General features: G+C 56.1%; 1 protein-coding gene across 16 annotated transcripts; it reads left to right on the plus strand.

Moving 5' to 3' along the window:
- Positions 1–161: 161 nt before the first annotated feature.
- On the plus strand, positions 162–27,927 carry Col11a2 (collagen, type XI, alpha 2). Of its 16 annotated transcripts, XM_006523559.4 has the most exons (67): positions 162–979; positions 3,403–3,552; positions 3,644–3,854; positions 4,477–4,639; positions 6,062–6,253; positions 7,014–7,091; positions 7,233–7,484; positions 7,683–7,745; positions 8,341–8,520; positions 10,862–10,921; positions 11,037–11,078; positions 11,289–11,351; positions 11,665–11,739; positions 12,200–12,286; positions 12,505–12,561; positions 12,723–12,776; positions 12,857–12,910; positions 12,996–13,049; positions 13,194–13,247; positions 13,408–13,461; positions 13,555–13,599; positions 13,707–13,760; positions 14,184–14,228; positions 14,437–14,490; positions 14,656–14,700; positions 14,819–14,872; positions 15,116–15,160; positions 15,393–15,446; positions 15,548–15,592; positions 16,080–16,133; positions 16,461–16,568; positions 17,295–17,348; positions 17,636–17,689; positions 17,788–17,832; positions 18,161–18,214; positions 18,348–18,392; positions 18,494–18,547; positions 18,643–18,696; positions 18,863–18,916; positions 19,293–19,400; positions 19,521–19,610; positions 19,799–19,852; positions 20,068–20,175; positions 20,308–20,415; positions 20,536–20,589; positions 20,713–20,766; positions 20,922–21,029; positions 21,174–21,227; positions 21,445–21,498; positions 21,642–21,695; positions 21,822–21,875; positions 22,083–22,190; positions 22,462–22,515; positions 22,707–22,760; positions 22,852–22,905; positions 23,458–23,511; positions 23,701–23,808; positions 23,912–23,965; positions 24,082–24,135; positions 24,353–24,460; positions 24,649–24,702; positions 24,876–24,911; positions 25,107–25,160; positions 25,267–25,534; positions 25,974–26,086; positions 26,249–26,455; positions 26,911–27,927. In XM_006523559.4, the coding sequence occupies exons 1-67, from the start codon at positions 898–900 to the stop codon at positions 27,049–27,051; spliced, it is 5,463 nt and encodes a 1,820-aa protein (XP_006523622.1). In that variant the 5' UTR covers positions 162–897; the 3' UTR covers positions 27,052–27,927. The 16 variants fall into 16 exon arrangements, 14 of the variants coding, with proteins under 14 accessions (XP_006523622.1, XP_006523625.1, XP_006523623.1 ...); XM_006523562.4 differs by lacking the exon at positions 8,341–8,520; XM_006523560.4 differs by lacking the exon at positions 7,683–7,745.

A 27,927-nucleotide genomic window follows, 5' to 3' on the forward strand; every position in this document is an offset into this window, starting at 1 on the left:
GGGTGCGCTGCTCTCAGCGATACCCTCCTAGAACGGCCACGACCCTGAGTGACCCTCTTTTGCCAGACCTTTCCATCAGCATCGCCCCCCCCCACCCCGTACCCCTTTTCATTCTGCTTCACCTAGTCCAGTATTTTTATCTTTGGGGGCAATTAGCACGTCACCCATCTCAGCTTTCTCCGTTCCGCAGGGCGACCCTACGCCCCCCACCTTTGGGTCGCTATCTATAGCTGGGTCTATAAACACCCCGCCCAGGACTGCTCTGTAATTACATGTGGCAGGACGAGGGAGGTAATTATGGAGAGCTGATTACGAGTGGGCGTGGAACGGTCGCCCGTAGGCCCGCCCCTTCTGTCCCACTGTGCCCTGAGTCCCTCCCCGGACTCTTCATAGGGGCTCTGGGCCCCCAAGGGCAGCTGCCGTGGTGTGAAAGGACTATAGGATCATAAAAGTGAAGGGGCTGAAGAAGATATATTCTGTTCCCACAAATGCCATCTGAGGGGGCACGCGAGCTACCTAATCCCTCCAGGAGTAGGGGTGTACCATTCCAGGGCTAGCGAGTGAGGAAGGTTTCCAACCCTCACACTCTCCTGCCCAGGTGGAGATCGGGGTGGGGTTTCCCCTTGGTGGCTGTGGGCGGGCGTCAGGAGGCGGGAGCTGGACCTAGGGGCGGGGGCGAGCTGGGGTCTCTGAGCTGCCAGGGTGGCCAGGGGCACACAGTAGCGGCCACCGAAGAGCAAGCAGCACTGACAAGAAGAGGTGCCCCCACAACGGCACCTTGCTGCATGGAGCTGGGCCACTGAAAGCTGCTGACATCCCGGGGTCCTGGTTCCGAGGCTCAGCTGGCTTCTGTCTGCTGTCAGCACCAGGACTGCCTGGGATCTGGCATTCTGAGCCATGGAGCGGTGCAGCCGCTGCCACCGCCTCCTTCTGTTCCTACCTCTGGTGCTGGGTCTGAGCGCTGCCCCGGGATGGGCAGGTAAGAGGAGTCCTGCCTGGGTGTCAGTCAGTTGGAGGTTGTAGCATCTGCTTGGAAGGGACCTCTGATGCCTGGAGTAGGAGCATCTGAGCCTTAAGAAAGGGATTTTGGGCACCAGGATTTAGATGAAGGGCATGACACTTTTGGTTCCTTGGAGCCACTATAGGACTGTCTCCCTCTCTGAAATGACTGGCAGAGGGCAGGTGACGCCGGCCAACAGGAGCCACCGTCCAGAGGCTGAGTAGGCTGGATTCTTGGTTTGGATCCTTAGAAGAACTTGAGATGGCCAAAGCCAGTTTTGTCCAGGCTTTGCTGATGTCAGGGTAGTGAATACCAGGACTGATGGGTAGAGGAAATGGGGTGAACGTCTGTAGGTTGGAGCCTAGAAGGCTAGAGAAGAAAGCTACCTCCACTGTCCCGTCTTCTTTGGGTCCCCCAACCCCTCCCTGTGCCCTGGATGCTGCCACGCGGCTGGCTCTAGGGAGCCTGGGGGCTGGCTGCCAACAGGACGGCCGCTGGACAGGCCAGGATCAGGTGTCTGAGGCCAGAGCCAACTCTTTGCATTCCTGCCCCTCCCCTCTAGCCAGCAGGACTCCCGTGGGACCTTGGTGTCCACTGGCCCCATCTTTCCCCTTTTTACCTCCTAGAAGGGAAAGCCTCCTAGAAAAGAGGATTTGATAACTGGATCTAAGCAGAAAGGAACCAGTTCCTCTCTCCTGGAATACGTGTGTGTGTGTGTGTGTGTGTGTGTGTGTGTGTGTGTGTGTGTGTGTGTGTCTGTCTGTCTGTCTGTCTGTCTGTCTGTCTGTCTGATTTTTGTATAGATATCCATTATTCATGTTTTCTCTGCTCAAGAGAGAAAATTGGCAGGATGACCGTGTAAAGGATCTAGGTTAGACTAAAGAAAGAGCAGATGAATGAAGTACACAGTGTTTACAGAGTTGAGGCAGGGGGATGACCAAGATAACTGTCTCCATTTGGGAACTGAGTGGAGGTGGGGGGAGGGACTCCAGGGAGATGGTTAGCTAAGAACTCCTGAGGGTATAGGACAGGGCATTTGGGGGCTCAAGGGGATAGGTGGAGTGGCAGTGGGTCTGAGACAGTGGGGTTAGTATGTGGCTTGAGGTGGGTGGGCTGTGAGCATGGCGTGGAACTGTCCTCCATCAGGATTTGGCGGAGGGTGGGGACCTCTCAGGTCTCCTTTGCCCGGGGTCTCTGTGAGTCTCTGTGTCTCTGTCTCCCTCACCGTACTCTCTCAAAGCTGCCCTTGTGTGTCAGTGTTTGCAAAGCTGCTACACTTTGGGGCCAGGCTCCTCAGGGGCGGGGGGAAGGTCGCGGTTTCCTCAGCTCCTGGACTCAAAGGGCCTTTTCTCTCCTGCCTGCCCCACCTCATCCACCCCACCAGGCTCTGCTCTCCTGACTGCCCTGGCCTCTGCCCCGCCCCACACTTCTACCAACACTTTTGCAAGCACTCTCTGTGGGAGTTCTCTGCTGTGGAGATGGTGTGGGAAGTGTGGGAGCAAACTTTCTCGTTCCATCATCGAGTTTGGGCCCGGGAAGCTGAAACCTAAGGAGACCTGGCTGATGGCCTGAGACTTGAATCTTGGGATTCAGGTGGTGGGGGATGGCAGGGCAGGACTGAGGTTCCAGGTGTCCGGAGCTTGCCTGGGCTTTGGGCAAGAACTCTGATAGCATTTACAGATGTGTGGCTTGGGGCCCTGGACCTGCTCCTGGTCTGTGTGGCAGCTTCAGTTTCCCCTTCCCCCTCTTCGAACCCATTCGCCAAGTCTGAGGGCACAGGCTTCTGGGCCACCTTATTCTTATATGCCCTTCCTTAGCACAGGCAGAGTTGCCCCTGCCCCCACCTCAACCCAGTCTCTGTGGCAACTGGAAGACCTCTCTTCTACAGCTGCCTCTCGGCCTCCCCTGTGCCCAGGATGATCGATTGCCCAGATGTTGTTTGTGCTAGAGACCAAGCAGATGCCAGGAAGCCAAAGACTGGGAGATAAGGAAAGAGAGGAAGAGGGAGAAAGAGGGAGAGAAAAGGGTGAACAGTGTGTCAGAGAGATGGGAAAACTGAAAAGAGGGTGTGGGAGGGTCCAGCAGGTGCACAGGCGGGGGAGCAGGGGGCAGAGGGCAGGAGAGATGGATGGAGCAGGGAGTCAGAGTGTGAGCCTAGCAGACTCACAGCAGAAAGACAGAGACAGCGAGTCTGAGACACAGATGCTGACAGAGGGAGGCAGAGAGAGTGTGGAGTTGCATGCCAGCCGGCTAGGTGCACCTCCCCTCTGTATCACTTTGCTTCCTATATGGAAATATAGGTCCCTTTAGGAGAATGTCAGGGAGACTGAGATCTGGGTGTTCCCTGGTTAGACCCCCCCTTGAGACATGTTCTCACTCCTAACTAACCCTGCCCCTCCCAGGTGCTCCCTCTGTGGATGTGCTTCGTGCCCTGAGGTTCCCCTCCCTTCCCGATGGTGTTCGGAGATCAAAAGGGGTCTGTCCGGGTGATGTGGCTTACCGTGTGGCACGGCCTGCCCAGCTCAGCGCACCCACGCGCCAGCTCTTCCCAGGTTTGGTCAGGGAGATGGGGAGGTGGTGAGATGAGGTTTGGGATCTCTCGCCTCTCATTCCATCTGTGTGTGTCTCTCTCTGGGGTACCAGGAGGCTTTCCCAAAGACTTCTCTCTGCTGACGGTTGTCCGGACCCGCCCTGGCCTCCAGGCTCCCCTCTTGACTCTATACAGCGCCCAGGGAGTCCAGCAGCTGGGCTTGGAGCTCGGCCGCCCTGTCCGCTTTCTCTATGAGGACCAGAGGGGACGGCCACAAGCCTCCGCTCAGCCCATCTTCCGAGGCCTCAGCCTAGCAGATGGCAAGTAAGTCACCTTGTCCCTTTGTCTCTTTGTCCTGCCTGGCCCACACCTTTGGCGGAAAGTGACGCACAGCCTCCAGTTTCTAAACTGAGGACCTCTACTGGACCTTTGGGCACACTTGGCCATCGCCTGAACTTGTCACTTCTTGATCAGTTTTAGGGTCTCAAAGACAATGTCTGGGAACTGGGATAAAAAGGTATCTTCGCTGATACAGTGGGAAAGTTACTTAACTTTTTTGACCTTCAGTTTCTATGTCTGTAAGACAAAGATCATCACACATGTCTCCCCAACTAGAAAATTCCCACCATATATTGCTTGACTAGTGCATGCATGTATGTCCATGCACCATGTGTGTGCCTGGTACCAGTACACATGCCAGAAAAGGGTGTCAGATCCCCAGGGACTAGAGTTACAGGTGGTTGTGAACCACCATATAGGGGCTGGGATTTGAACTCAGACCCTCTGGAAGGTCTGAGTGCTCTTAACCCTTGAGCCATCTCTCCAGCCCTGCCGTTGTGATTCTTAGTCCCATGATCTTTGCCAAGCCTTTTACTTGCTGTGGCCCAGCTCTGCCGACTCCCCAATTTCACAAGTAAGTTACATGAACTTCTTACCCCACGATTAGATGGCACCACGTGGCTGTGGCTGTGAAGGGTCAGTCTGTCACTCTCATTGTGGACTGTAAGAAGCGAGTTACCCGGCCCCTTCCCAGAAGTGTGCATCCGGTGTTGGACACCCACGGGGTGGTGATCTTTGGTGCCCACATCCTCGACGATGAAGTCTTTGAAGTAAGTCCGAGAAGAGTGATTCCGTCCCCATGTCTCGAGGCCATGCTTCTGGCTCCAGCCCTCTGTCTTCCTAGGCTTAAACCTTCATTTCTCTTCCCATGGTTTTTTTTTATTTCCATTTGTCTTCAGGGTGGGTTTTCTCAGTGGACAGCAAGAGGCCCCCTTATATAGATATAGCTTATAGCTAATTATTCAGTCATCCATATGTTACCTGTTCACCAATAGATCTACTCCTTCAATCAATTTACTTGTTCATCTACATGCTCCACTATCCAGTCACCCACAGACAACCCCTCATGCATGCATCCAAGCCCCCAACTCCTGTTCATCCACCCAGCCAGCCACCTATTCGCCAGACACCCGCTGACCGACCTGTGGATGCACGCACCACCTCGCCTGTTCATCCATTTGCTTGCCTGACCATCTACCCAGACAGCTCTCTCCTCATACACATATCGACACACTCATCTGTCATCTGCCTATAGAGCCAAACCTCCTTCAATCCATGAGTCTGTCATCCAACCACCCATCCATTCCATCCCCCATCATTCTCTTGAACCTGAACATCTATTGACCCATCCACCCTCCCACCCCATCTGTCCATCCGTCTACCCATCTAGTCACCCAGCACCCACATAACCAGCTACTGTTTTCTGAATATTGGTGAAGGAAAACACAGCACAGTTGTACAAGGTCCCTGACATCCTGGCGAGGTCTTGGTTTTGCTTTGAGATGAGCCAGTGTATAAACACCGTGTGTGGACGCAAGTAATTGCCACTAGGCTTCAGAAGGAGACAGATTCTTCATTTCTAGAGATCCGTCCAGGGACAACCCCCCCCCCCCACCATCACTAATGCTGTAAGGCGGAGCACCCAAGGCTGTACCTGTCTATAGAAGCCACTGTGGAGAGGCCCATGTGTGACCACAGGGGCAGGGAGTGCATGGCCTGTGTTCAGTCTGAAGTTGGAAGGCCTGAGTTCTAGATCTGACCTGTCACGCTGAGTGACCCTGGGTTCATCAGTGACTGTCTAAGACATGAAACCCAAGGCATCCCTTATGGGATGGGATGGAAAGGGATGAAGGTCCTCGTCCTCCTGACTTCTCAGTGTTATGGAGATCCCTGCAGGAAGCTGATCCTGACCTTCTCCCACGACACAGCTTAGTCCCAGACCGTTATACAGCTGTCCATACACCACCTGTTCACCACTCGATCTATTCCTTCAACCAATTTCTCCATTCATCCACCCACCCAGCCGCCTAGTCACAGACACCCACTGACCGACCTGTGGATGCACATGCTGCACCGCCTTGCCTTGTTTGCTTGCCTGACCGTCTACCCAGACCTCATCCCAGACCATTTCCAATACCTCTCCGAGCTCCCCCTTTTATCTCTCCATCATTTTTCCCTCCTCATCTCTGCAGGGCGATGTTCAGGAGCTCCTCGTTGTCCCAGGCGTCCAAGCTGCCTATCAGTCTTGTGGGCAGAAGGATCTGGAATGTGAGAGAGAACAGAGGGACGGCCCTCAGACTCAGAAGCCTCACAGAGCCCAGAGATCTCCAAAGAAGGAACCAGCAAGACTTCATAAGCCACAGAGCCAGGAGCCCCAGAAGCAGGTGAGGGGGTTGGGCAAACAGAAACTGCAGCCTGTGGGGAGGGCACTGGGCTTCTCCAGGACTGTCCCCCATAGCAGTCCATCCTCACTGGTCCATTCTCCACCCCGTCCTCTTGTTAGTCTGCAGCTGTACTTCCCCACTCCCATCATGCCCTCTTCCCAGTCCTCAGTCATCAGCCTTTTTATTTTCATTTAAAAATAAAAAGGATAATAAGAAGAATCCCTGGTGGGAGCTGCATGCTCCTACCCGTGTGAGAACTTCTTCCTATCTGCCTCGGGTTTTCCATCTCTTTCTTGAATTAAGAGATTGGGAGATAGTAGGGGGACAGGTGAGCCTGAGGAGGAGGGGACAGGTGACTGGAGCTGAGCCGTGGTACCAAGGAGGGGGGGGTGGTAAGGAGGGACTAGGGGTAGAGGGAATCTCAGGGAACAGAGTGTCTGTGGCTCACCAAGTGCCTCAGGGATACAGTGGGAAGAGGGACGGAAGTGTGGGTTGGAGGGCCTGGGAGTTCAGGTGACAGATGTGTTCTTGGGATAGTATGAAGACTGAAGGGTCAATCTCTTAATCATGTCTGCTTCCATCCACATGGAACCCATTTCCTCTTTTCTCTTCTCCCCCCCCACCCCCTCTCTCCCTTGCTGTCACCTCTCCTCTGTTTACAACCCTCATTCTCCAACTCTGCACCCCCTTTCCCAACCTCTGCACCATCACCTTATGCCCCCCAATCTCCCATCCTGTCTGTCCCCCTCCCTGCTCCCAGCCCACTGAGTCTCTCTACTATGACTACGAACCCCCCTATTACGATGTGATGACTACGGGGACAGCCCCTGATTATCAGGTAACCTCGAGGGTCCCCTTCACCTCTCTCCCTATCAGTGTCCTCTGTGTTAAACCCCCATTGTACCCCAGCTTCTGGGGTGGACACTAGATTATGGAGGGTCACTTGCTCACTGCCTGCACCCGTATTTCTCCACTGCAGCGTCCTCAGAGCTCCAACCACAGGGCTCCCCCTTCCCCTAGGGGGCGTCGGACCCCTCCCAGAAAGTCTAACCCTCCTGCCAAGAGGTCAGCAGCCAGGCAGGCGCCCCAATCACCAGCCCGGAGGCCCTCTCCAGCTGGAGGCTCTGGCAAAGCCCTCGGCCAGCCTCCCCCCTCCCGACACCCAGCTCGACGGGCAGCTTCCCCCACTGCCAGGGCTTCCCCCAGGACCAGAGGCAGCGGTTATCGGCAGGTAGAACGGGGCATCCAGATCTTTGCCCCCAATTTATAGACACTGAAGATTGATTCTCCTCAAAGGGGATGCAAGATCTGTGATTTCCCCCACCCCGATCCCAGATCCTGCCTGTGGTGAGGACAGGTGGCAGCTTTGCTTTCTTCTCTGCTACTCTCTCACCTCCCCCCACTCCTTTCCCCCTCCCCTTGGGGCTAGTACCCCACCCCAGGTGAAGAGGAAGGAGTCCTGGAGTCCAGTCCCTTGCCATTCCTTGAAGAGGTAACTTCATCCCCAGCCTCATCCCAGCCAAGGGCCCCAAACCCCATAGCATCTTGAGGAGCCGTGCCTCCTTGGCCGGAGGGCTCTTCATTTTCCTACTTAAGACTTTTCCAGTCACTCTAGACCTCTATCTGCTTGTCTAAGTATGGTCAATTCTTCTGATGTCATGGCCGCCTCATTGTCTTTTGACTCTAAAGTACACTCTCCATGTTGGTGTTCAGTGAGTTCCTCCTGTGCCACAGTGCCATTCTTGGGTCCCTTTTCTGTCCAGCACTCTCACTTTCTTCTCTCTGTCTTTGGTTTTGGATTCCTCATCTATCATTATGTCTATGGACTGTCCTGTGTCCAGCCCTCCGGCCATCCTAGTTTTCTACTGTTTCCTCTAACCACACCCATTTCCAAACATCCACTTTGTGGTCAGTAGTCATCCCGTTTCCATTCAGTCTCCCCTTGATCCCTTGGGGAAGAACACCCCAGACCCAGCGACCCTCAGGATCCTTTGGGCTAGAAGTTTTCAAACCCTGGGACCCATAGGACATCTGCTCTCAGGTCTAATGCCTCCATCTATCCTTCCTCCCTCCTGGTCCTTGGGAAGGAGCAGACAGATCTTCAGGTCTCCCCAACAGCTGACAGTTTCCAGGCAGAGGAATATGGGGAGGGAGGCACAGACTCCCCAGCAGGGTTCTACGATTACACCTATGGCTATGGGGATGATTATCGTGAGGAGACCGAGCTTGGCCCTGCCCTCTCTGCGGAGACAGCTCACTCAGGAGCCGTAAGTGGAAGCAGCTCCTGGTCCATCCTTTGCCATCAGGAGATGCGATGTGGATTGCTTCCTGTTTGATCCTTGTTGGCTGTGGGCTACTTCCTATTTGATCCTTGTTGGCTGTGGGCTACTTCCTGTTTGGTCCTTGTTGGCTGTGGGCTACTTCCTGTTTGGTCCTTGTTGGCTGTGGGCTACTTCCTGTTTGGTCCTTGTTGGCTGTGGGCTACTTCCTGTTTGGTCCTTGTTGGCTGTGGGCTACTTCCTGTTTGGTCCTTGTTGGCTATGGGCTACTTCCTGTTGGTTTGTCACATTCCCGTCACATGAGATGTCTGTGTTGCTTGAGAAGATCACTTTCTGCTTTCTCTTGCCCGTGTCTTAACCCGTGGTTCCCTGTAGATCCTCTGTCTGTGGCAAGTGGACTTTTTTCAATCCCACGGCTACTTCCTTCCTTTTTTGGCCACTCTTTGTCTAAATCAAGATGGATGTTACAAACCTGTTCAGTCAATAAGAAGCTTGTGCCCAGTGCCCATCTGTCTCACTCATCTCTTCTTGGTCAAAACAACTTTGTGTCCATGGTGACGGCAGAGTTTCTAGCTTCCCCTGTGGCATCTTGCAACCTTTGCAGCCACTTCTGGTCTGTGTTTCTCTGTCTTCTGTAGCCTTAATGTCCCTCTTGGTGACTGTGTGAGGCTGAACTAAAGGGATTGTTTGTGTTCTGATCTTCTTGATGTCTTGTGTCTGTTTTCTTTGACAATAAGCCACTCCTGGGTACTTCAGATTATCAGAGTTAGAAGGCTATCCGTTGTGGACCTAGATATTTATCATGGCCATTTCCTGTGTGTCCTCACCTTGCTGTCGGTGTGTTTTCTGGACCCTGCCTTTCATTGTCTTAATTCTCTTTTCGAGAGTCACTTTCTATTTGTTTTTCTGAATTTCTTTTCTCTCTTGGTCATGATAGCCATGCTGTTTTTGAAGATCCACTTCCTCGATTCTTTTTTTCTTGGCTGCTTCCTGTCTCTCTGAGCATTTCCTGTCTGTTCACTGTGTTTTCTAGCCATCTTGGCCATGTTTAATTTTTCTTGGCTCTGGCATAAGTGGGTGTCCCTTTATTTGCCTCCTCAGTGATTTTCCCAGGTCTTCAAACACCCCTGGCTGTTGGACTGCTACCCCTTGGCTCCGCTCTGTCCTTTGCCTGCCTTGCTGCCACAGCTGTCCCCTTGCTGCTGCTGCTGCTGCTGCCTAATGCTGTGCCCTGCCCATCCCTTATGGCCACCCTTGCTGCTTTTGCCTTGTGCCTCTTTCTGAGTACTTGGGGTTGAGCTGGAATTTGGGAACTGATCATGCCTAACTGGCCAAGGTAGGGGTGGAGGGGAGGATGCTAACGGTCTTCGTTGGGGGTGGGGGGGTGGAGTGGTAGCAAATGACCTTGTTCCTCTCTGTCGCTATCTTTGGTCTGGCCTAGAGCTTAGAGTGAGAATTGGGGTGGAAGAGTGGGAGGGAGGGACTGGTCGACGTAAGGGGAGGTGTATATCATAAGGGAGGAGAAGGGAGGCACAGAACTCTTGCTGGGAAGGGAGCTAGGGAATTATGGGAGTTACTTCTGAAGTTTAGTTAACTGACCCCAAGAGCTGTATTCTTCCAAAATCCAGTCAGAAGGCTAGAATCTGGGATATCAGTGACAAGGGTTTTCTAGATCTCCTTTGTGTGTGTGTTTTGACTACACACACATAAACATAAACACACAAACACGTATATGTCTATATGTATGTGCATACCACATGCATACTCGATGCCTATGGAGGTCAGAAGATCAGGGTGTTGGATCCTCTAGAACTGGAGTTAAAGATGGTGTGAATCACCGTGTAGGTGCTGGGAACCAAATCTGGATCCTTTTCGAGTACAACAAAGTGCTCTTAACTGCTGAGCCATCTTTCCAGCCCCTCTGGGCAATTTTACCTTGTCTATACATTAGGGCACACACTTTTTATTTTCCGGAGATAAACCCATGGCTTTTAAAATCAGATTGTCATGTGGTTCCCTGCCTTACACCCAAGAAATAAACCTACCCACTTCTTAACAAGCAGGGTAAGGATGGAGAAGGATCTGAGAATTCCTGGGGTTAGAAGGAGCCTTTGGTGACAGGGTGGGGTCCCCCATAAGAGGAATGCTAGGGTTTGGAATCCAAAGGGGCAAGACTTTCGGGGTGGCAGCATGACCAGGGACCAGGGCTTAGGTTTTGGAGGTGGTGTGCAGGAGTTCCTGCAAGTGAAGGCTGGAGTTGGGGTGGATCAATCCTGGTGTCCTGGCTGTTCACAGGCCCCACTGGGGGTTACATGTATGTCTCCCTCAGGTTGCCCACGGACCCCGGGGGCTAAAGGGAGAGAAGGGAGAGCCTGCAGTGCTGGAGCCTGTAAGTCACACTGGTCACGGAACTGGGGGGTGGGGGGAGGCGGTGGATAGGAGGAGGAAGTAATAGGATAGGTGCTGGCTCCGAGGCCTCTAACTTTGGATGTCTGACTCCACAGGGTATGTTTGTAGAGGGACCCCCAGGCCCAGAAGGCCCAGCGGTGAGTATATTATATTAGCAGCCCTTTCTTTTGTTAGCGACATTTCCTGCAGGCACTTTTGTGGCTTGCCTAGGTACATCCAAGTCTCCACTCTAAAGAGCCCTTCCCATCCAAGCCCCAGATTCCCACACCTCTGCCGTGGAACCCCAGCCACATGCACCGCCTTCTGTCTGATGTGCACATCTGGCTTTCCTTCTTTCTGTCCTTCAGGGATTAGCTGGACCCCCTGGCATCCAGGGGAACCCAGGCCCGGTTGGAGACCCCGGTGAGAGGGTAAGTGAGTGCTTTGGGGGCTGCGGTAGCTGCAAAGAGCCACTTGTACCCCTGGGGCACTTGCTGTTTTCAGTAATCCCCTATCAACTGGCTAATTAAAGACTTGATTGTGCTCCCCACAACCTAAAGTGTGGGAGCCCTCTCTGATTGGAGAGAACATGATCTAGCATCTCCCTCCATGTTTTTCTTCATAGGGCAGAGCATCAAAGAGATCTAGAGATGTCTATGTTGTCCTATAGGGAAGAATTTCAAAATGATGTCACATCCCTAACTTGATCCTGGCTCCCTCTTTTTCTTCCTCTTTCCCACTCAGGGCCCCCCTGGCCGAGCAGGGCTCCCCGGATCAGATGGACCCCCTGGTCCTCCCGGCACATCTCTGATGCTTCCAGTGAGTTATCTTCTGGGCTTTGAGACAGGTTCAGGGTAGGGGGGTGCAGGGTTGTTTCACCAAGAACTAACGGAGAACGCTGTGGAGGAAAAGCTGGGCATGGCGGTGCACACCTGAAGTCTCAGTGCATGGACCATGACAGTGGGAGGACCTGGAGCTCATAGCATCAGCCGAAGCAGCTGATCTTTCAGGGGTGTGAAGAGTGCAGTCTCTTTGGACCTGGAAGCAAACATGGGTCATCTAAAACAGGGCAGAAAGATCTCACGTTTTAGGCGGTGAAGAACCAGAGGAGGGTCTCGAAGAGGCTGCCGTGGGGAGAAGGATGGGAGGAAGTGAGATTCTAGAAGCCTCTGAGTGCTGTGCCAGAGCCAGAGCACACCCAAGACGCTGCAGGGCATCTCTGGCTTGGAGGGCACTTGGATTTTCTGGAGGGGAACTTGAATTTTCCATTGCCCCTCAGTTCCGGTTTGGCAGTAGTGGGGGTGACAAGGGCCCCGTGGTGGCAGCCCAGGAGGCCCAGGCCCAGGCGATTCTGCAGCAGGCACGGGTGAGCAGGGGCAGGGCAGGGGTGCGGACTGGTAGAGGGAGGTATGTGGTGGAAAGGGAAGACCGGTGTGGAAAGAGAGTGGGTTTTCTGAGGCCGAGGGGAGATGGAGGAGAGTAAAGGTTACAGGGAGATTAGAGCGAGGATGGGCAAATCTGGGGTTGTTGGGATTCTGTCACATTGCCTCCCTCTCACCCCTTCTGTCCCTCCTGCTCCTCTAGCTGGCACTCCGTGGGCCCCCTGGCCCCATGGGTTACACGGGCCGCCCTGGACCATTGGTGAGTGAGTTGGATGTTAAAGTGGCGTCTCTGTTGGTGTGTGCAGTTGTAGATAATCCGGTCAAAGAACCAGGTCGGAAGTTGACTTGCTTCTTAGGTGGGGAGATGTGGTGGGGAGCTGTTGGTTGTGCCCTTCCACGAGTTTATCTTCTCTCTCTCAGGGTCAGCCTGGGAGCCCTGGCTTGAAGGGAGAATCTGGAGATCTGGGCCCACAGGTGACCACCCCCACGTCTGATGTTCAGCCCAGTGTTTCTCTTCTGTGCCCATTAACCATCCCTGTCTCTCCCTTCACCAGGGCCCCAGAGGACCTCAGGGCCTCACAGGTCCTCCTGGCAAGGCTGGACGAAGGGTGAGTCCTCTAGGGATGGAAATGGAGCTCAGAGGAGAGGGGGCCATGTCCCTTCCCGCTCTCACACATTTTTTGCACCCCCCAGGGCCGAGCAGGTGCTGATGGAGCCCGTGGGATGCCGGGAGAACCTGGCATGAAGGTAGCACGCTTACCCTCCTGTGACGCCTGCATCTGCCTTGCCTGCCCCCTGCCCCCCAGGGCTCAAGAGTTCCTCAGCCAGGACTGAGTAGGAAGGAATGGGACAGGGCTGGACCCTCCGTTTGATTTTCCCTCTTCTTCCTAGGGTGACCGAGGTTTCGACGGACTTCCAGGGCTACCTGGCGAGAAGGGACAAAGGGTGAGTGTGAAGGGAGCTGGCTGGAGTGATGGGAACTGATCTCTAGAGGGGAAGTCGGGACCTCAGAGTAAGTCATGGAGGCTGGGAACTCAGGGAAGGGATCAGTATCTGCTCCTATGAGGGACCTGAGGTCCCCTTTGACTGCTCTCTCCGTTTCCAGGGTGATACAGGTGCTCAGGGCCTTCCTGGGCCTCCTGGTGAGGACGGAGAGAGGGTAAGTGCCTTGGTCAGGGCAGGGGCCAGACTCAGGAGAAGTCTAGAAGGCCAGGTTGGTTCATTCCGTATTCCGTACGCCTTCCTTTTCCAGGGTGATGATGGAGAGATTGGGCCACGGGGGCTGCCTGGAGAGTCGGTGAGTGTCTGAGATGCTCTGGGGAAGCCACAGGAAACAATGTGCACAAAGGGGGAACACATTTCCCTGTCACCCACTGATGCTGTCCCTGTCAATTCTGAATGCAGGGACCTAGAGGACTCCTTGGCCCTAAAGGCCCGCCTGGTATTCCTGGGCCGCCGGTGAGTGACACCGGGGCTTCCAGCCCTGACCTTACCCCTGCTCTCTCCAGTTCCCCACCCTTCCTGATACTTTGTTTCTTCCTCCCAGTCTGTGATGGTTCCCACTCCCTCCCCCGTTATTTCTGCTCTAGCTTCCCCCCAAGAAGCACTTGGTGGACCGCATGGTGCAGTGCACAAGGGCTCTGACTATAGCCAAACACAACAAAAATCTTCAAGAAAAACAAAACAAGCCCTCAAACCCACAGACCCACACCCTGCAGATCCACACGCGCTGGCTGGTTGGGCCAGTCTGGATTTGAGATGAATGCGCGGTCTGATCGGGCATCTGCTGTCCACCCTCTGGGGTGACCAGGCTTCCCGGAAACCACAGTGCTCCTGGCCTGGCCCCAGCTTCCAGCCTGCTTACCCAGCCTTGTGTTTCAGGGAGTCCGAGGCATGGACGGTCCCCACGGCCCCAAAGGGAGCTTGGTGAGTGATTGGCAGAGAGAACCCCCCTTTCCCCTGCAGGTTCCCACCCAGTCTTGTTGGCTGCCATTTTGAACCCCTTCCCGTTGTTTCCTGCCCTGTCCTCTGGACCACCCTGGAAGCTTTCTGTCTTCTCTGTTTTGTCACCATCCTCCGACCCCTGCCTGACCCTTGCCTGGGCTGTGTCTGGCCCCCTCTGGTTTGTTTCTAGGGACCTCAAGGAGAGCCAGGACCTCCTGGACAACAGGGTACTCCTGGGGCCCAGGTGAGTGGTCCTGTCTTCCCAAGCTTAGTGACACCACCTAGGCCTTGCCCGGGTCACACTCTGGGTGGGGACAGGGCATCGGGCCCTCCTGCTCCAGCACTTACTGGGGATTTAGAGAACATCTCAGCCCTGAGACTCCCATGACTTCTCTTTCTCTACCTGCAGGGCCTCCCCGGACCTCAGGGAGCCATCGGTCCTCATGGAGAGAAGGTGGGTGACTGAGTCTCAGGGCATGGAGTTCTAGGGCTGGGGAGGAGCGCTCCCTCTCTCCTGGGACTTTAGCTGTGGAGAGCTAATCCCTCTAGTGAGCATGTCCTTCCTCCTGCAGGGTGCTCGTGGGAAACCAGGCCTCCCTGGCATGCCTGGATCAGATGGACTCCCGGTGAGTGGTCCTGGCCTCTACTCCCCCCAGTATGCAGCCTGCAAGCTTCGTCTGTGCAAGTGGCTGTCTGTCCAGTGTATACCTTTTGCTGGAAGGTCACTCCGGGTGGCTATAAGGTCACTCATGGGGGCTGCTGTGGTTCTTGCTCTGTTGGCTGACAGGGCAATTTGGGTTGGAAGAGCGCAGAGACTCTTGGGAAGTCGACACGGCCCAGCAGTTACATTCTCTGCCTCCTTCTTGCAGGGTCACCCAGGGAAGGAAGGTCCCCCTGGAACCAAAGGGAACCAGGTGAGACCCTCCCTCCACACTTCCTTTTCCTGTCTGAGGTGTCTTCAGACTGGGGAGCACGTGCTCAGAGTCCTTGGGATTTCCTGTCTCATTCTTCACTTGGCTCTGAGCATTATCTGAGTCCTGTGACCCCAACACCCAGTGTGGTTGCTGGGTTTCCATTTCCCCCTCCCCCTAAGGCCCTCGTGGCGGCATCCCCAGGCCCTTCCTAAGTCCCCTTTTCTTTTTGCAGGGCCCGTCCGGACCACAGGGTCCTCTAGGATACCCAGGCCCTCGAGGCGTCAAGGTAACTGTCTACCAGGGAGTAAGACAAAGGGAGCCAGGGGGCCAGAACTCAGTACTCTAACCTAGCTGATCTCTCTATTTATACCCTCCCTCTATTCCTAGGGTGTGGATGGAATTCGGGGCCTGAAGGGCCACAAGGGTGAAAAGGTAAGCTGTGTTCTCTTGGCTTCCACACACCTCCCCCTGCCCTCCTCTCCATCAGTGCTCCTCTGCCCTCCTCTTCATCAGTGCTCCCCTGCCCTCCTCTTCATCAGTATTCCTCTGCCTTCTTCTTTCCCACAGTGCTCCCCTGACACTCCTTTTCCCTAGTGCTCCCCCTGCCCTCCTCTCCTTCAATGCTCCCTTGCCTTCCTCTCTCCCTCAGTGTTCCCCCATCCTCCTTTTCCTCAGTGCTCCTTCTGCCCTCCCTTTCCTTAGTGCTCCCCTGCTCTCCTCTCTCTCAGTGTTCCATCAACCCTTCGCTCCCTTAGTGTTCCATCTGCCCTTCTCTCTCCCTCAGTGCTCCACCTCCCTCTTCTTCCTCAGTGCTCCCCCTGCCCTCATCTCTGAAATCTACCCTTTACCCATGTCCCCTGACCCCACCCAGCTCCCCCACCATTCACCTTCTGTGCCCTCTCACCTCTGTCTTTCCCAGGGCGAGGACGGCTTTCCTGGGTTCAAAGGTGACATAGGAGTGAAAGGAGACAGGGTGAGTAGATGTCTGACTGTCCGTCCACCCATCCCCATCCGATTCCCCATCTCCTATCCTACCACTCTCCATTTTGAGCCATCCTGGGCTCCCTTGAAATGGAAGCTTTCCCTCCATTGCCCCGCCCCCTTTAGAGCTGGGCCCCAGGGAGATGGCAGCCTTAGCCAGCCACAGTGCTCCCCCCAGTCACTGTCTCTGTGCATCTCTGCTGTCCTGCAGTGTCTTCTCAGACACCTGCCAATCCCAGCCGGCCTTGCTGGGGCCCACCTCTCTACAGAGGGCCTAGACCCATCTCTCCCTAACACTCACCTCCCACTTTCCTCTCAGGGCGAGGTTGGAGTCCCTGGTTCCAGGGGCGAAGACGGCCCTGAAGGGCCAAAAGGGCGCACTGGACCTACAGGAGACCCTGGACCCACTGGGCTCATGGGCGAGAAGGTGATGATGGGAAAGAGTGCCTTGTTACTTGGCACACTGGGTGCCAACTAGAAGTCGGTGCTTGATCAAGGATAGCTGTGAATTAACTGTGCCTCTCTACGCACGGTATCTGCTGGGTGCCAGTGGCCTGAGGTGGCGCATAGGAGGTCAAGAAAAATGATCAGTGTGGCAGGCACAGGGAGGACACGGGGGCTAGGGATGCGAGCTGGGGTGAGAATGTGGGGAGGGGACTCGAGGAGGAAGGGAGGGCGTGGCCCTGTCCTGTCAGTTCTACGGGTAGCCCCATGACAGTCAGCTTCCTAGATGAGGCTTTTTGCAGCTGTGGGGGGGGGGCGGGGGCAGGATTAGGATGATTTTGAACCCCAGTGAAGGGCAGAGCCAGGCTATGAGCTACAGAACCCTGTTTCCTACGACAGCGCTGCATCCTCCCGGGCAAGACAGTGCCTGGAGCACTAGGAGGGAAGGATCTCGGGGAGGAGCTGGGCTGGTGCTCCCCCTCAGGGAGAGAGGTCTGGCTGGGTAGTACAGTGGTGGGTGCTGGGGGAGGTGGGCCTGGAGATGGAGCAGGAGTGGCTGAGGAGACAGAGGAACTGAGGTGCAGAATTGGGCTTGGGGGACTTGTGGGACACCGAAGGAGCCAGGAAGTCGGCGGGGCTTCTGCGGGGAGTATTGCTGCTAGATGTCTGTGGCCCCTGTCTTTCCTGATTGCATTCTGTCCTTCCACAGGGCAAGCTAGGTGTTCCTGGTCTGCCTGGCTATCCTGGACGCCAGGGCCCCAAGGTGCTGTGTTGCTCCTCATTGCCTCTTCCTTGACCTCTGACCCCAGGAACCATATATGGGTGGGATTCCCTAGGGAGGTTTTAGCTGACTGACTCCCATTGAATAGATGAGAAATAGAGGCCTGTGGGTGGTAGGGCTCTTCCTAAGGCAACCTGTTTGTTGGCAGGGTCCAGCACCATTGCTGTCTTGATGGCCTCTTCCACCCCCAACCCCACCCCCCACCCCTGCTTTGGCCTTTCCCAGGCTCCTCCCCCCCTTACCCCTCTTTCTTTCTCCAATCTGTCCAGGGATCTCTGGGTTTCCCTGGTTTTCCTGGAGCCAGTGGAGAGAAGGGAGCTCGGGTAAGCGGGGGAGGGGGAAGGATGCACAGGGAGGAACCAGAGGGGCCACTGTGGGAGTCTTGCCTTGTATAATGCTTGCTTGACTTTATTCCCACCAGGGCCTGTCTGGGAAATCAGGACCTCGGGGAGAACGGGGCCCCACGGTGAGTGCTATGGGCTAACACCTGTTACCTAGTGGCTCAAAATCTAAGAGGTGGGCTGGATGGTAGCTCAGTTGGTAGTGTCCTGCACAGGGTGAACAAGCCCTGGGTTCATCCCCAGTCCTGCACAGGGTGAACAAGCCCTGGGTTCATCCCCAGTCCCACACAGTGTGAACAGCCCTGGGTTCATCCCTAGTACTCCATCAGTTGAGTGTGACAAGGTAGAATCAGGTAGAAGCAAGACGATCAGATGTTCAAGATCACCCTCAGTGACATGGTGAGCTCCTCCAGACTCAAGGATGTTTCTGACATCTGCCTTCTGTCTACCTAGGGTCCAAGGGGTCAGCGGGGACCTCGAGGTGCCACTGGGAAATCTGGAGCTAAGGTGAGTGGACTCTGCAAGGTTGAATCTGTCTCCTGATGCGGAGCCTCCACACCCCTCCCCTCCACACTCTGCCTCTTCCTTGGGGATGCCTGATAAACACCCGAATCACTCCCTGACTTTGTCTCCCTCGCAGGGAACATCAGGTGGTGACGGTCCCCACGGGCCACCCGGAGAGAGGGTGAGTGTGGCTTAAAGGCTCTGTTCCCGTGTTCCCTGGGGAAGAAACATGTGTTCCTCTTTCCAGAACCTGTCTTCCACTCATCCCATCTCTGTCTCTAGGGTCTTCCTGGACCTCAAGGCCCCAATGGATTTCCTGGCCCCAAAGGCCCTCCGGTAAGGTGACCGTTAACTTGTGACCCACATCACTTCCTTCTCCCTCATTCGTCTTCTGTGTCAAGAGTCTCTCTGACCCCAAACTTCCCTTCCAGGGCCCTGCAGGGAAGGATGGGCTGCCGGGACACCCCGGCCAGAGAGGAGAAGTGGTGAGTGATCCAGGGGTGTGTGTGTGGGGGGGGGGGGGGCTTGGATCTTGCTGAGTCAGCCGCCTTGGTGCTGTGCTTCCTCTGGGAGCCTAGAACTTGGGGCCTGCCCCACTGTCTCCCACACTTGTCCTATCTGGCTGTGACGTCACTCTGGCTTTCCCCTCAGGGATTCCAAGGAAAGACCGGCCCACCAGGCCCGCCCGGAGTGGTGGGACCTCAGGTATGTTTCCCCTAGGAGAGAATGCACCCCAGACTGGAGTTCGGGCCTCCTCTCCCAGTAACTCAGCTCTGACACCTGTTTGCCTGGGCAGAGACCCCGAATTTCAGCTCTTTCCCAGGTGTCTCTCTCTGTGTCTCTGTCTCTCTGTGTCTCTGTATCTGTCTCTCTCTCTCTCTTTGAGACATTTCCTGGCTGTGACACAAGGTGGCGTGGCCACTCCACACCAGGGATGGGAAGCCCCAGTGGCAGCCAGGAGAGCATCAACAATTTCCCCTTGGCTTTTGGGCAAACTACTGGGCTCTCGATTGGCACTTTGGGGGATGCAGAGTGGGGTCTCGGGGCAGATGGAGCTGAGTTTAGACTGTGATTTTCCCAGGGAACAGCTGGAGAAAGTGGTCCCATGGGAGAGAGAGGTCACTCTGGCCCCCCAGGACCTCCTGGAGAGCAAGGATTGCCTGGAACATCTGGGAAAGAAGGGACCAAGGTCAGTGAGGGCTGGTGGAGAGGAGCTGGGGAGGGGGGCTGCAAGGCATGGGCCAGTGTGGCTCTGAGGGGCCAGAATCTCTGCTCAAGTTATGACTTGACACCCCTCCTTTCATTTCAGGGTGACCCTGGTCCTCCTGGGGCCCCAGGGAAGGATGGTCCTGCTGGTCTGAGAGGCTTCCCAGGAGAGCGAGGCCTTCCAGGCACTGCTGTGAGTGTGACCCCCAAAGCTAACAGCCTATGAATATGGTCACTCATCACCTGGTCCCCTTGATATTATACCCCGCTTTGGGGGCCTACATCTCCCCAAAGCCCACACTTCCCAGGATGTCTTTTGGGGCCCCATGCCTGTGAAGGCTTGCCTTCTCACTCACCACTTACCCTAAATCTGGTTCATAGGGTGGACCCGGCTTGAAAGGAAATGAAGGTCCAGCTGGCCCTCCTGGCCCTGCAGTGAGTCTGGAGTTCCCGGGAGACAGTGGGCAGGAACCAGGAAAGGGTTTGGGGAGGGAGGATTCTGGGCAGGTTGTGGCAGGAACCATGGGCCTACACATGAGAGGGAATTCGGGGTAAGTCAGGATGCATTCAACTTTCTGTTGTCCCAAGATCTATGGTCAGGGGTCCTGGAGTCCCCCTTCCTGGAGGGTCTGACTCCATCTCTCTCTCAGGGCTCTCCTGGCGAGCGAGGTGCAGCAGGATCAGGGGGCCCCATTGGTCCCCCGGGACGTCCAGGCCCACAAGGTCCCCCTGGAGCAGCAGGAGAGAAAGGCGTACCGGTGAGCCTGGGGGCAGGAGGCTGTGAGCTGTGACCTGAGGAGTAATGGCTACCAAGGTGTTTTTGGGGGGGTGGGGGGGACTTGAAGGTGAAGCTACGTCCAAGCCATTACCTCTTCCCTTGTTTCGTGCAGGGCGAGAAAGGCCCTATTGGTCCCACTGGTCGTGATGGGGTGCAGGGCCCCGTGGGGCTTCCTGGTCCTGCAGGACCCCCAGGCGTGGCTGGAGAGGATGGAGACAAGGTGAGGGAACCGGAACCTACAGATGTGTCCAGTCTTCTCCCCACTAGAGACTGCTGACCTTCTGACCTCTATTAATTTGCATATCTCCTTTCTCATCCATCCCGTTACCTTCTCCTGCAGGGTGAAGTGGGAGACCCTGGACAGAAGGGAACCAAAGGAAACAAGGGTGAACATGTAAGTATCCACGACGCTGACACTTGGCCTCCTGGCCTTTAACCTCATCCCTCCCTCGTTGCCCTTACCACCACACCCTACCCCTGCCTGTCCTGGCATCTCTGATTTCGCCTTTCTTCCTAGGGCCCTCCTGGACCTCCTGGTCCCATCGGGCCTGTGGGGCAACCTGGAGCTGCGGTGAGTGTCTCTGGCTTTCCACACAGCCCCACCCTCACACCCTGGACTCCAGCCTGCCTCGGTTCCCACACTTCCTTGTGCCTGGTGCTCAAGTCTGGGTGGGTTTATAGATGGAGGACAGCTGACCCATGACCTACCATTGTGTCCTGCTCCAGGGAGCTGATGGTGAGCCTGGAGCTCGGGGACCCCAGGGACACTTTGGAGCCAAAGGTGATGAAGGAACAAGAGGGTTCAATGGACCCCCGGGACCCATCGGCCTACAGGTGAGCAGGATTGGGGACAGGACCTGAGAGGTGGGCTCAGGGTGGACCTGGGAGCACCTGCCAGTCACAGAGGGTCCATCCACTGCTGCGGGGCTGAGGGACAAGGACTGATCACCTGCGTCTGTGCTTCCTGTCCCTGCACAGGGCCTGCCAGGACCCTCTGGGGAGAAAGGAGAAACAGGAGACGGGGGGCCTATGGTGAGTGTGACCCTCTCCTGTCCAACCCCCTCCTCCCCTCCCCCTCCCCTGCCACCCAGCCAGTCCCCAGCATGAGGCTGCACTGCTGACCTCATGGTGTGCATGCAGCCCTGCCATCTGCCCTCTGCCTGCATCTCTGTTCACCCACCTTGCTCATCCTTAGCCCCTCCTCTCCCTCCCTGCCCCACCCTGATGCATTCATATCCCACCCACGCAGGGACCCCCTGGCCCTCCAGGACCTCGAGGCCCCGCTGGACCCAATGGTGCTGATGTGAGTCAATTCGTCCGTCCTCTGACTCCTTTTCCCTACACTGTAAACCAAGAGGAGCCCCACGGCGCTGGGACCCTGCCTCCCTGCTGGGCTCTCAGCCAGGCCTCTGCACCTCCTAAAAATGGCTTTCCTTCCTCTTCCAGGGCCCACAAGGTTCCCCTGGAGGTGTTGGAAACTTGGGTCCCCCTGGAGAAAAGGTAACTGGGGAGGGGTGAATGTACCAGTCTTGACAGGGCATGAGGGTCAGAATTCTGCCTGTTCTTGACTGAGACGTGGGGTTGTCAGGATTTGGGAGGGAAACTTGGATACTTATCTGTTTGTAGGGTGAACCGGGGGAGTCAGGGTCTCCAGGCGTCCAGGGCGAGCCGGGCGTCAAGGTGAGTGACAGCTCTGAGGCCTTGCTCTCTAACCCCTTTGCCCTCCAACTGTACCCTCACCTTCTCGGTCTCATGCCCATTTCCCTGAAGGGAGGAGGGGCCAGGACACCCCCTATTGGCCTGACTCTGACTGTCCCGCTGTCATCAAGTGACTGGGGGGTGGCTGAGGCTGTCTTTGACATCAAGACCCCTTCCCTTGCTCTACAGGGACCACGTGGAGAGCGTGGTGAGAAAGGAGAGTCTGGGCAGGCGGGAGAGGCTGGACCACCGGGGCCCAAAGGCCCTACAGGCGACAATGGCCCCAAGGGGAACCCTGTGAGTTTGGGGGCTGAATGGGGGGCTCTGGGAATGGGAGACCCTGGAATACTGGGGGGTGTGGGCATCGGCACTTTGGAACGTGGAGGCCCAGGGATGGGCTGATGCCTGGGAGGGAGGTTAAGAATGTGTGGTCTCCTGGGGGAGAGAGCAGAGTAAAGCAAGGGATGAGGCAGGGAAGAGGGGCCAGGTGACTGTCTTCCGAGCGTGACGAGGGCCCTGACTGACCGTAGGGAGCTAGGGTGCTGACCTTGCTCTCCTTCTGGATTAGGGTCCTGTTGGCTTTCCTGGGGACCCTGGCCCCCCTGGAGAAGCTGGCCCACGGGTAAGTCTTATCCAGGGAGGGGTAGAGGCTAAGATGGTGGCACTTCATGGGTTGGCCTCTGTGTGGTAGGTGGGCCTGGGTCTTGAGGAGCCAGGGTTTGGTGTGGTAACTCGGCAGGTGGCAGGAGCGAATCTTGGCTCAGGTGTCAGCCATGTTGGGGACCCTCCTCTGACTTTGTTTCACCCCTTCAGGGCCAGGATGGTGCTAAGGGAGACCGAGGCGAGGATGGCGAGCCAGGACAACCTGTGAGTGACCAGCGACCCCTCTCTTCCCCTTATCTGTCCCCAGAGGTCTCTTGACTGAGGCCTACTTACTCTCTTCGTCTTCCCTCCTTAGGGATCCCCTGGTCCCACCGGGGAGAATGGGCCCCCTGGACCCCTTGGAAAGCGGGTAAGTCGATCCAGCTGCCCGTCCTTGGGTTGAGTGGACAGAGGTGAGGCAACAGTGGGGGTGGGGTGGGCAGGGAGATGCTGGTATCTGGTTATCTTTGGCTGGGGTGTGGTATGCATAGCTGGCCATCTTTGGTGTGGTTTTTGTCCCCGGGCTTTGATCGGTGTTGCTTACTGACCTATCAAGGTGGGCCCAGGATGAAGGGCTTAGCTTCTTAGTTTGCTGGAGCAGGCGGTGGAATGAGGGAAAATGGCCCAGCGGCTCTTCACCATAGGCAGTGAGGTTCTGTTTTAACATTGGGCGTGGTTGCTCCTGTCTTCACTGTCTGTGAATCGTCCTCTCTGTGTGCATGTTTGTATGCCCGTTTGTGTGTGTGCATAAGTGTGTGTGCGCACACATATGTATGCATGTTTGCATGTGAGCATAAGTATGTGTGTGTATGCATGTTAGTGTGTATGTGTGCATGCACACACATGTGCGCAATGATGGGAGGGGCTGAGTTGAGTCGGGCTGGCTACCACCTTAACATTTCTTTCCTGCTCTCTTCCTCAGGGACCTGCTGGCACTCCTGGTCCAGAAGGACGGCAAGGAGAGAAGGGAGCTAAGGTGACAGGCCATCCTGGGTACTGGGACTTAGCCCGCGTTGTCCTCCCCAGACTTGTGTTCAGATGTTCCCCATACCCACCTCTTCTGTGCTGAGCCCCTGCCCTTGCTCCTGAGCTCCAACTTTTCCACTTTACACCTCTTCTGTCTCCTCCTCTGCTTTTGAGGACAAGTTCTTTCTGTGTGTTTCAGGGGGACCCTGGTGCTGTGGGGGCCCCGGGAAAGACAGGCCCTGTGGGTCCTGCAGGCCTAGCAGGAAAGCCCGGCCCCGATGGTCTTCGGGGGCTCCCGGGTTCAGTGGTGAGTTGCAGCGTGAAGGATCTGGGAGGAGGGTGCCGGCCACGGGCGGTGTATAATGTATCAACAATCCTCCCGACCCTGGGGTGTTCTTTCTAATCTATAGGGTCAGCAAGGCCGCCCTGGAGCCACAGGCCAGGCTGGGCCCCCAGGTCCTGTGGTAAGCGACTCACTATATGGGTGGGTTTGGGTCTCCTGGACTGGCCAGAGCCAGGGAGGGAATAGAAAGTAACTTGGATCCACCTCTGAGGAGAGTGACTTCCTGTCTCCCCACAGGGACCCCCAGGGCTTCCTGGCCTCCGGGGTGATGCTGGAGCCAAGGGGGAAAAGGTAAGAGAAGATACGGGGTCACATGCCTCAGCCCCAGATCCCACGGAGATGCTTGCTCAGTGCCCACTGTTTTGCTTCCGGCCTCCAGTGCCCAGACCGCGGGCTCTTATTCTAGCTGAAGCTTTCTCCAGAGCCTGCGTCTGTCTCTGCCTTCTTGCCCTTCTTTACCGGAGTGCATTCTTTTAGCATCTCTTTGTCCACCTTTCCCCTTATCCAGGGTCACCCAGGTCTCATCGGACTGATTGGGCCGACTGGAGAGCAAGGCGAGAAGGGCGACCGTGGCCTCCCTGGACCTCAGGGCTCACCCGGACAGAAGGGAGAGACGGTGGGTACAGGACATGGCTCAGAGATGTCGGGGTGGGGTGGGGGCAGGAACTGGTCTGTGGGGTGGAGGGATTGAAGGACCCATCCTCTCCCTATGCTATGCTTAGAGATGTCAGGGGTGGGGTGGGGACAGGAACGGGTCTGTGGAGTGGAGGGATTGAGAGCCAGCCTCTGCCTGTGCTGTTCTAGGGTATCCCAGGAGCATCTGGCCCCATCGGTCCTGGAGGGCCTCCTGGCCTGCCTGTAAGTACCCTATCTCCTCCTTGTAATCCCGTAAGCTTAGTGCAGACTCCCTGTCCAGGCCTCTGTGTGCTGTGGTCTCTCCTGTGTGTGTCTCTGTGCCGCTCCTGGACTTGTCACTTTGTCTCTCCAGTCCTGTGCCCTTTCCTGAGCTGAGCCCTTCTGTTCATTTACAGGGACCCTCTGGCCCCAAAGGAGCCAAAGGAGCCACAGTGAGTGATCTATTAGCCTTGACTTTTGCCCTCCCTGATCTGGCCCTAACCCTGTCTCTCCAGGGCAGCCTCACATTCTCCTGTCTCAGTGGGGAATCCCTCATTTCTGCCAAGAGACCAATTTGACCCTTTTGTGACCCTGATCCTATACTTGATCTCTTGACCCCTCCTTGATCTTATTAATTCCTTTGTTAGGGCCCAGCTGGACCCAAGGGAGAGAAGGGTGTCCAGGGCCCTCCAGGACACCCGGTGAGTGAGGAGCGAGTGGTACCTGCTGCTCTGGCTGTAAGCAACCCATCGTACCTACCCTTTACTCTCACTGGGACCTCACTGTACCCTCCCTGTCTCCACCCAGGGCCCCCCGGGAGAGGTGATCCAGCCACTGCCCATCCAGATGCCCAAGAAGACCCGCCGTTCCGTGGACGGAAGCAAACTGATACAGGATGAGGAGGCTGTGCCCACTGGCGGTGCTCCGGGCAGTCCTGCGGGGCTGGAGGAGATCTTTGGCTCACTGGACTCTCTGCGGGAGGAGATCGAGCAGATGAGGAGGCCGGCGGGGACCCAGGACAGCCCTGCTCGCACCTGCCAGGACTTGAAGCTGTGCCACCCGGAGCTTCCTGATGGTCAGCACCAGCCTTGGGCCTGGTGGGGCACAGAGAAGTGGTGGCTGGGATCTTAATGAAGATGTAGGAGTGGGGTGATGTGCTTCAGGGTCCTAGCAGCCAACAGGGCTCTGCCTGTGAACACGAGTGTCCATGAGAGCAGACACATATACGTACGTGTACACGTGCACCTGAATCCATAGATGGCTACATGTTACATCTACACATCGCCGTCCTTCTGCAGGGCAGCCCAGAGTCAGTATTAGAGATGCAGGCACCAACCAGAGATCGGGGAGGGCTGCAAGGTGCTCAGGATGGACAGAGTGGGAAAGCAGTGGCAGACTGGGCTGTGGGTCTGGCTGGGGCACTGGGGCAGAGCAAGGGAAGGAAGTCTGTAGAGAGAGGGGTCTCAGAGCATGAGACCTCTGTAACCCTGACCTCCATGTTTCTCCCCCTACAGGAGAGTACTGGGTTGACCCTAACCAGGGCTGTGCTCGGGATGCCTTCCGGGTGTTCTGCAACTTCACAGCAGGAGGGGAGACGTGTGTCACACCCAGGGATGACGTCACACAGGTGCGAGCTGCTGGCCCTCAGTCTGTCCGCCCTTGTCCATCGTTTTCTGTGACCTTTGTCACGTTTCCTTGGATCCCCAGACTGCAGTTTGCCAGTCCTTATCCCATCTGTGGCTGCTCCCCAGAGTGGTCATTGTCACCCCTGACTCTTTTCTCTCTCCAGTTCTCCTACGTGGACTCCGAGGGCTCCCCAGTGGGCGTGGTCCAGCTCACCTTCCTGCGGCTGCTCAGCGTCTCTGCCCACCAGGATGTCTCCTACCCTTGCTCTGGAGTATCCCAGGATGGTCCCCTGAAACTCCGAGGGGCCAACGAGGATGAGCTGAGCCCTGAGACCAGCCCTTATGTCAAGGAGTTCAGAGATGGCTGTCAGGTGGGAACCAGAAATGCTGGGTGGGTGGCAGGTCCCAGATTTGGGCTACAGGAAGACAGGGAGACACTCTCAGCAGGGTGCCTAGAGACCTAGCAGGCAGGAGTACAGCTTCCCAGTGCCAGATGCACTTGAGGGGGGGGGAGCTTAAAGGGCTAAAGAGGAGGGTGGGGAAAATGGAAGCCAAGCTTGTGTGGGCTCATGGGTGCACACACACTTGCCTTACATGGAGTTACACAAGGTTGTGCAACTGCACGTATCCATATGCCCAGCAGAGGCACACAGAGGTTACAAACATATGCCCCCGAGAGCGGGCACACACTGACACACTAGGCCATGCATCCAGACTCATCTGCATGTGGGTGAGATTCTCAGAGGAGAGGCGAGCCAGAGGCTGAGGTCCATTGAGGGAGGCCTCACCGTGCTCACAGATCTTCCTTCCCTGTCCCCCCGTGAAGACCCAGCAAGGCCGGACGGTGTTGGAGGTGCGCACGCCTGTACTGGAGCAGCTGCCCGTGCTGGATGCCTCCTTCGCAGACCTGGGGGCCCCCACAAGACGGGGAGGGGTGCTTCTGGGGCCTGTCTGCTTCATGGGCTAGGCCTGTCTCTGACGCTGTCAACCAAAACCAGGTCTAGCTGGAGTCACACAGCACGGACTCCATGTCACCTCTCGTGAGGATCTCTCATCGTCTAGAGGGCCTTGGGCCAGGCAGGCATCTCAAGCCTCAAGTCAGGCAGCACACGGGGCTGGGGTGAACCAGGGGGTGCCGGGATAGCCCAGGGGGAGGGTGGTACCTGGGCCTCCAGCTCTCCCACTTATGACCCATTAGAGAGCTGAGACCTTTATTTAAAACACTTCCCTGTCACCCCAAATAAGTGGAAGAGAAAGGACACTGTGTATTTTGTATTTAAAAAAATAATTATATTAATTATTTAAAGAGTGGAAGAACAAAGTAACAAAGAAGATAAAGAGAGAAATGCCAAAAATCCCAGCAGATATTGGGGGCAGGTGCTGCAAGGGTGGGCGGGCAGTCCATCCTCCATTCAGGGTTTCCCTAGTGCCTGTGGGTGTGGCTTCCTAAAATGAACCCCTCCTTCCTCTCCTTCCACCTGGGGCACTAAGAATGCTGGAACATGGTCTCCCCTGCTTCAGGACTCCAGCCCTCTTTCCCCAGAGTCTAAGCTCTGTGACACATGTGTCCCTGGGAGGAATGACCTGTTACTTAAGACCAGGCCGCTCCTTGAAGGGAGACCAGACCAGAGGGCTGTGCAGGACCTGCCTCTGGCGGGTTATGGAGATACTGAAGTTCTGCCAGTGGCTCTGAGCCACTGTCCTGGCCACACCTCCTCACCTTCCCTGATTCTGGAAAGAAAGCTAAGGTCTAGCCTATGGCCAGAAGGGACTCCCAGGACCCCTCTAGCCCTATGCCCAACGTCCCTGCTGACTGACGGTTAAACAATGTGATTGTCTCCTC

Source organism: Mus musculus, chromosome 17 (assembly GCF_000001635.26).
Source record: "Mus musculus strain C57BL/6J chromosome 17, GRCm38.p6 C57BL/6J".
Taxonomy (NCBI): Eukaryota; Metazoa; Chordata; class Mammalia; order Rodentia; family Muridae; genus Mus; species Mus musculus.

Bases quoted from the DNA above. Each gene is read 5' to 3' on its own strand.
- Col11a2 (XM_006523559.4), top strand. From the start codon at position 898: ATGGAGCGGTGCAGCCGCTGCCACCGCCTCCTTCTGTTCCTACCTCTG. The intron at 19,853-20,067 runs GTGAGTCTGGAG...TCTCTCTCTCAG, and splicing joins CTGGCCCTCCTGGCCCTGCA to GGCTCTCCTGGCGAGCGAGG. The intron at 20,416-20,535 runs GTGAGGGAACCG...CTTCTCCTGCAG, and splicing joins CTGGAGAGGATGGAGACAAG to GGTGAAGTGGGAGACCCTGG.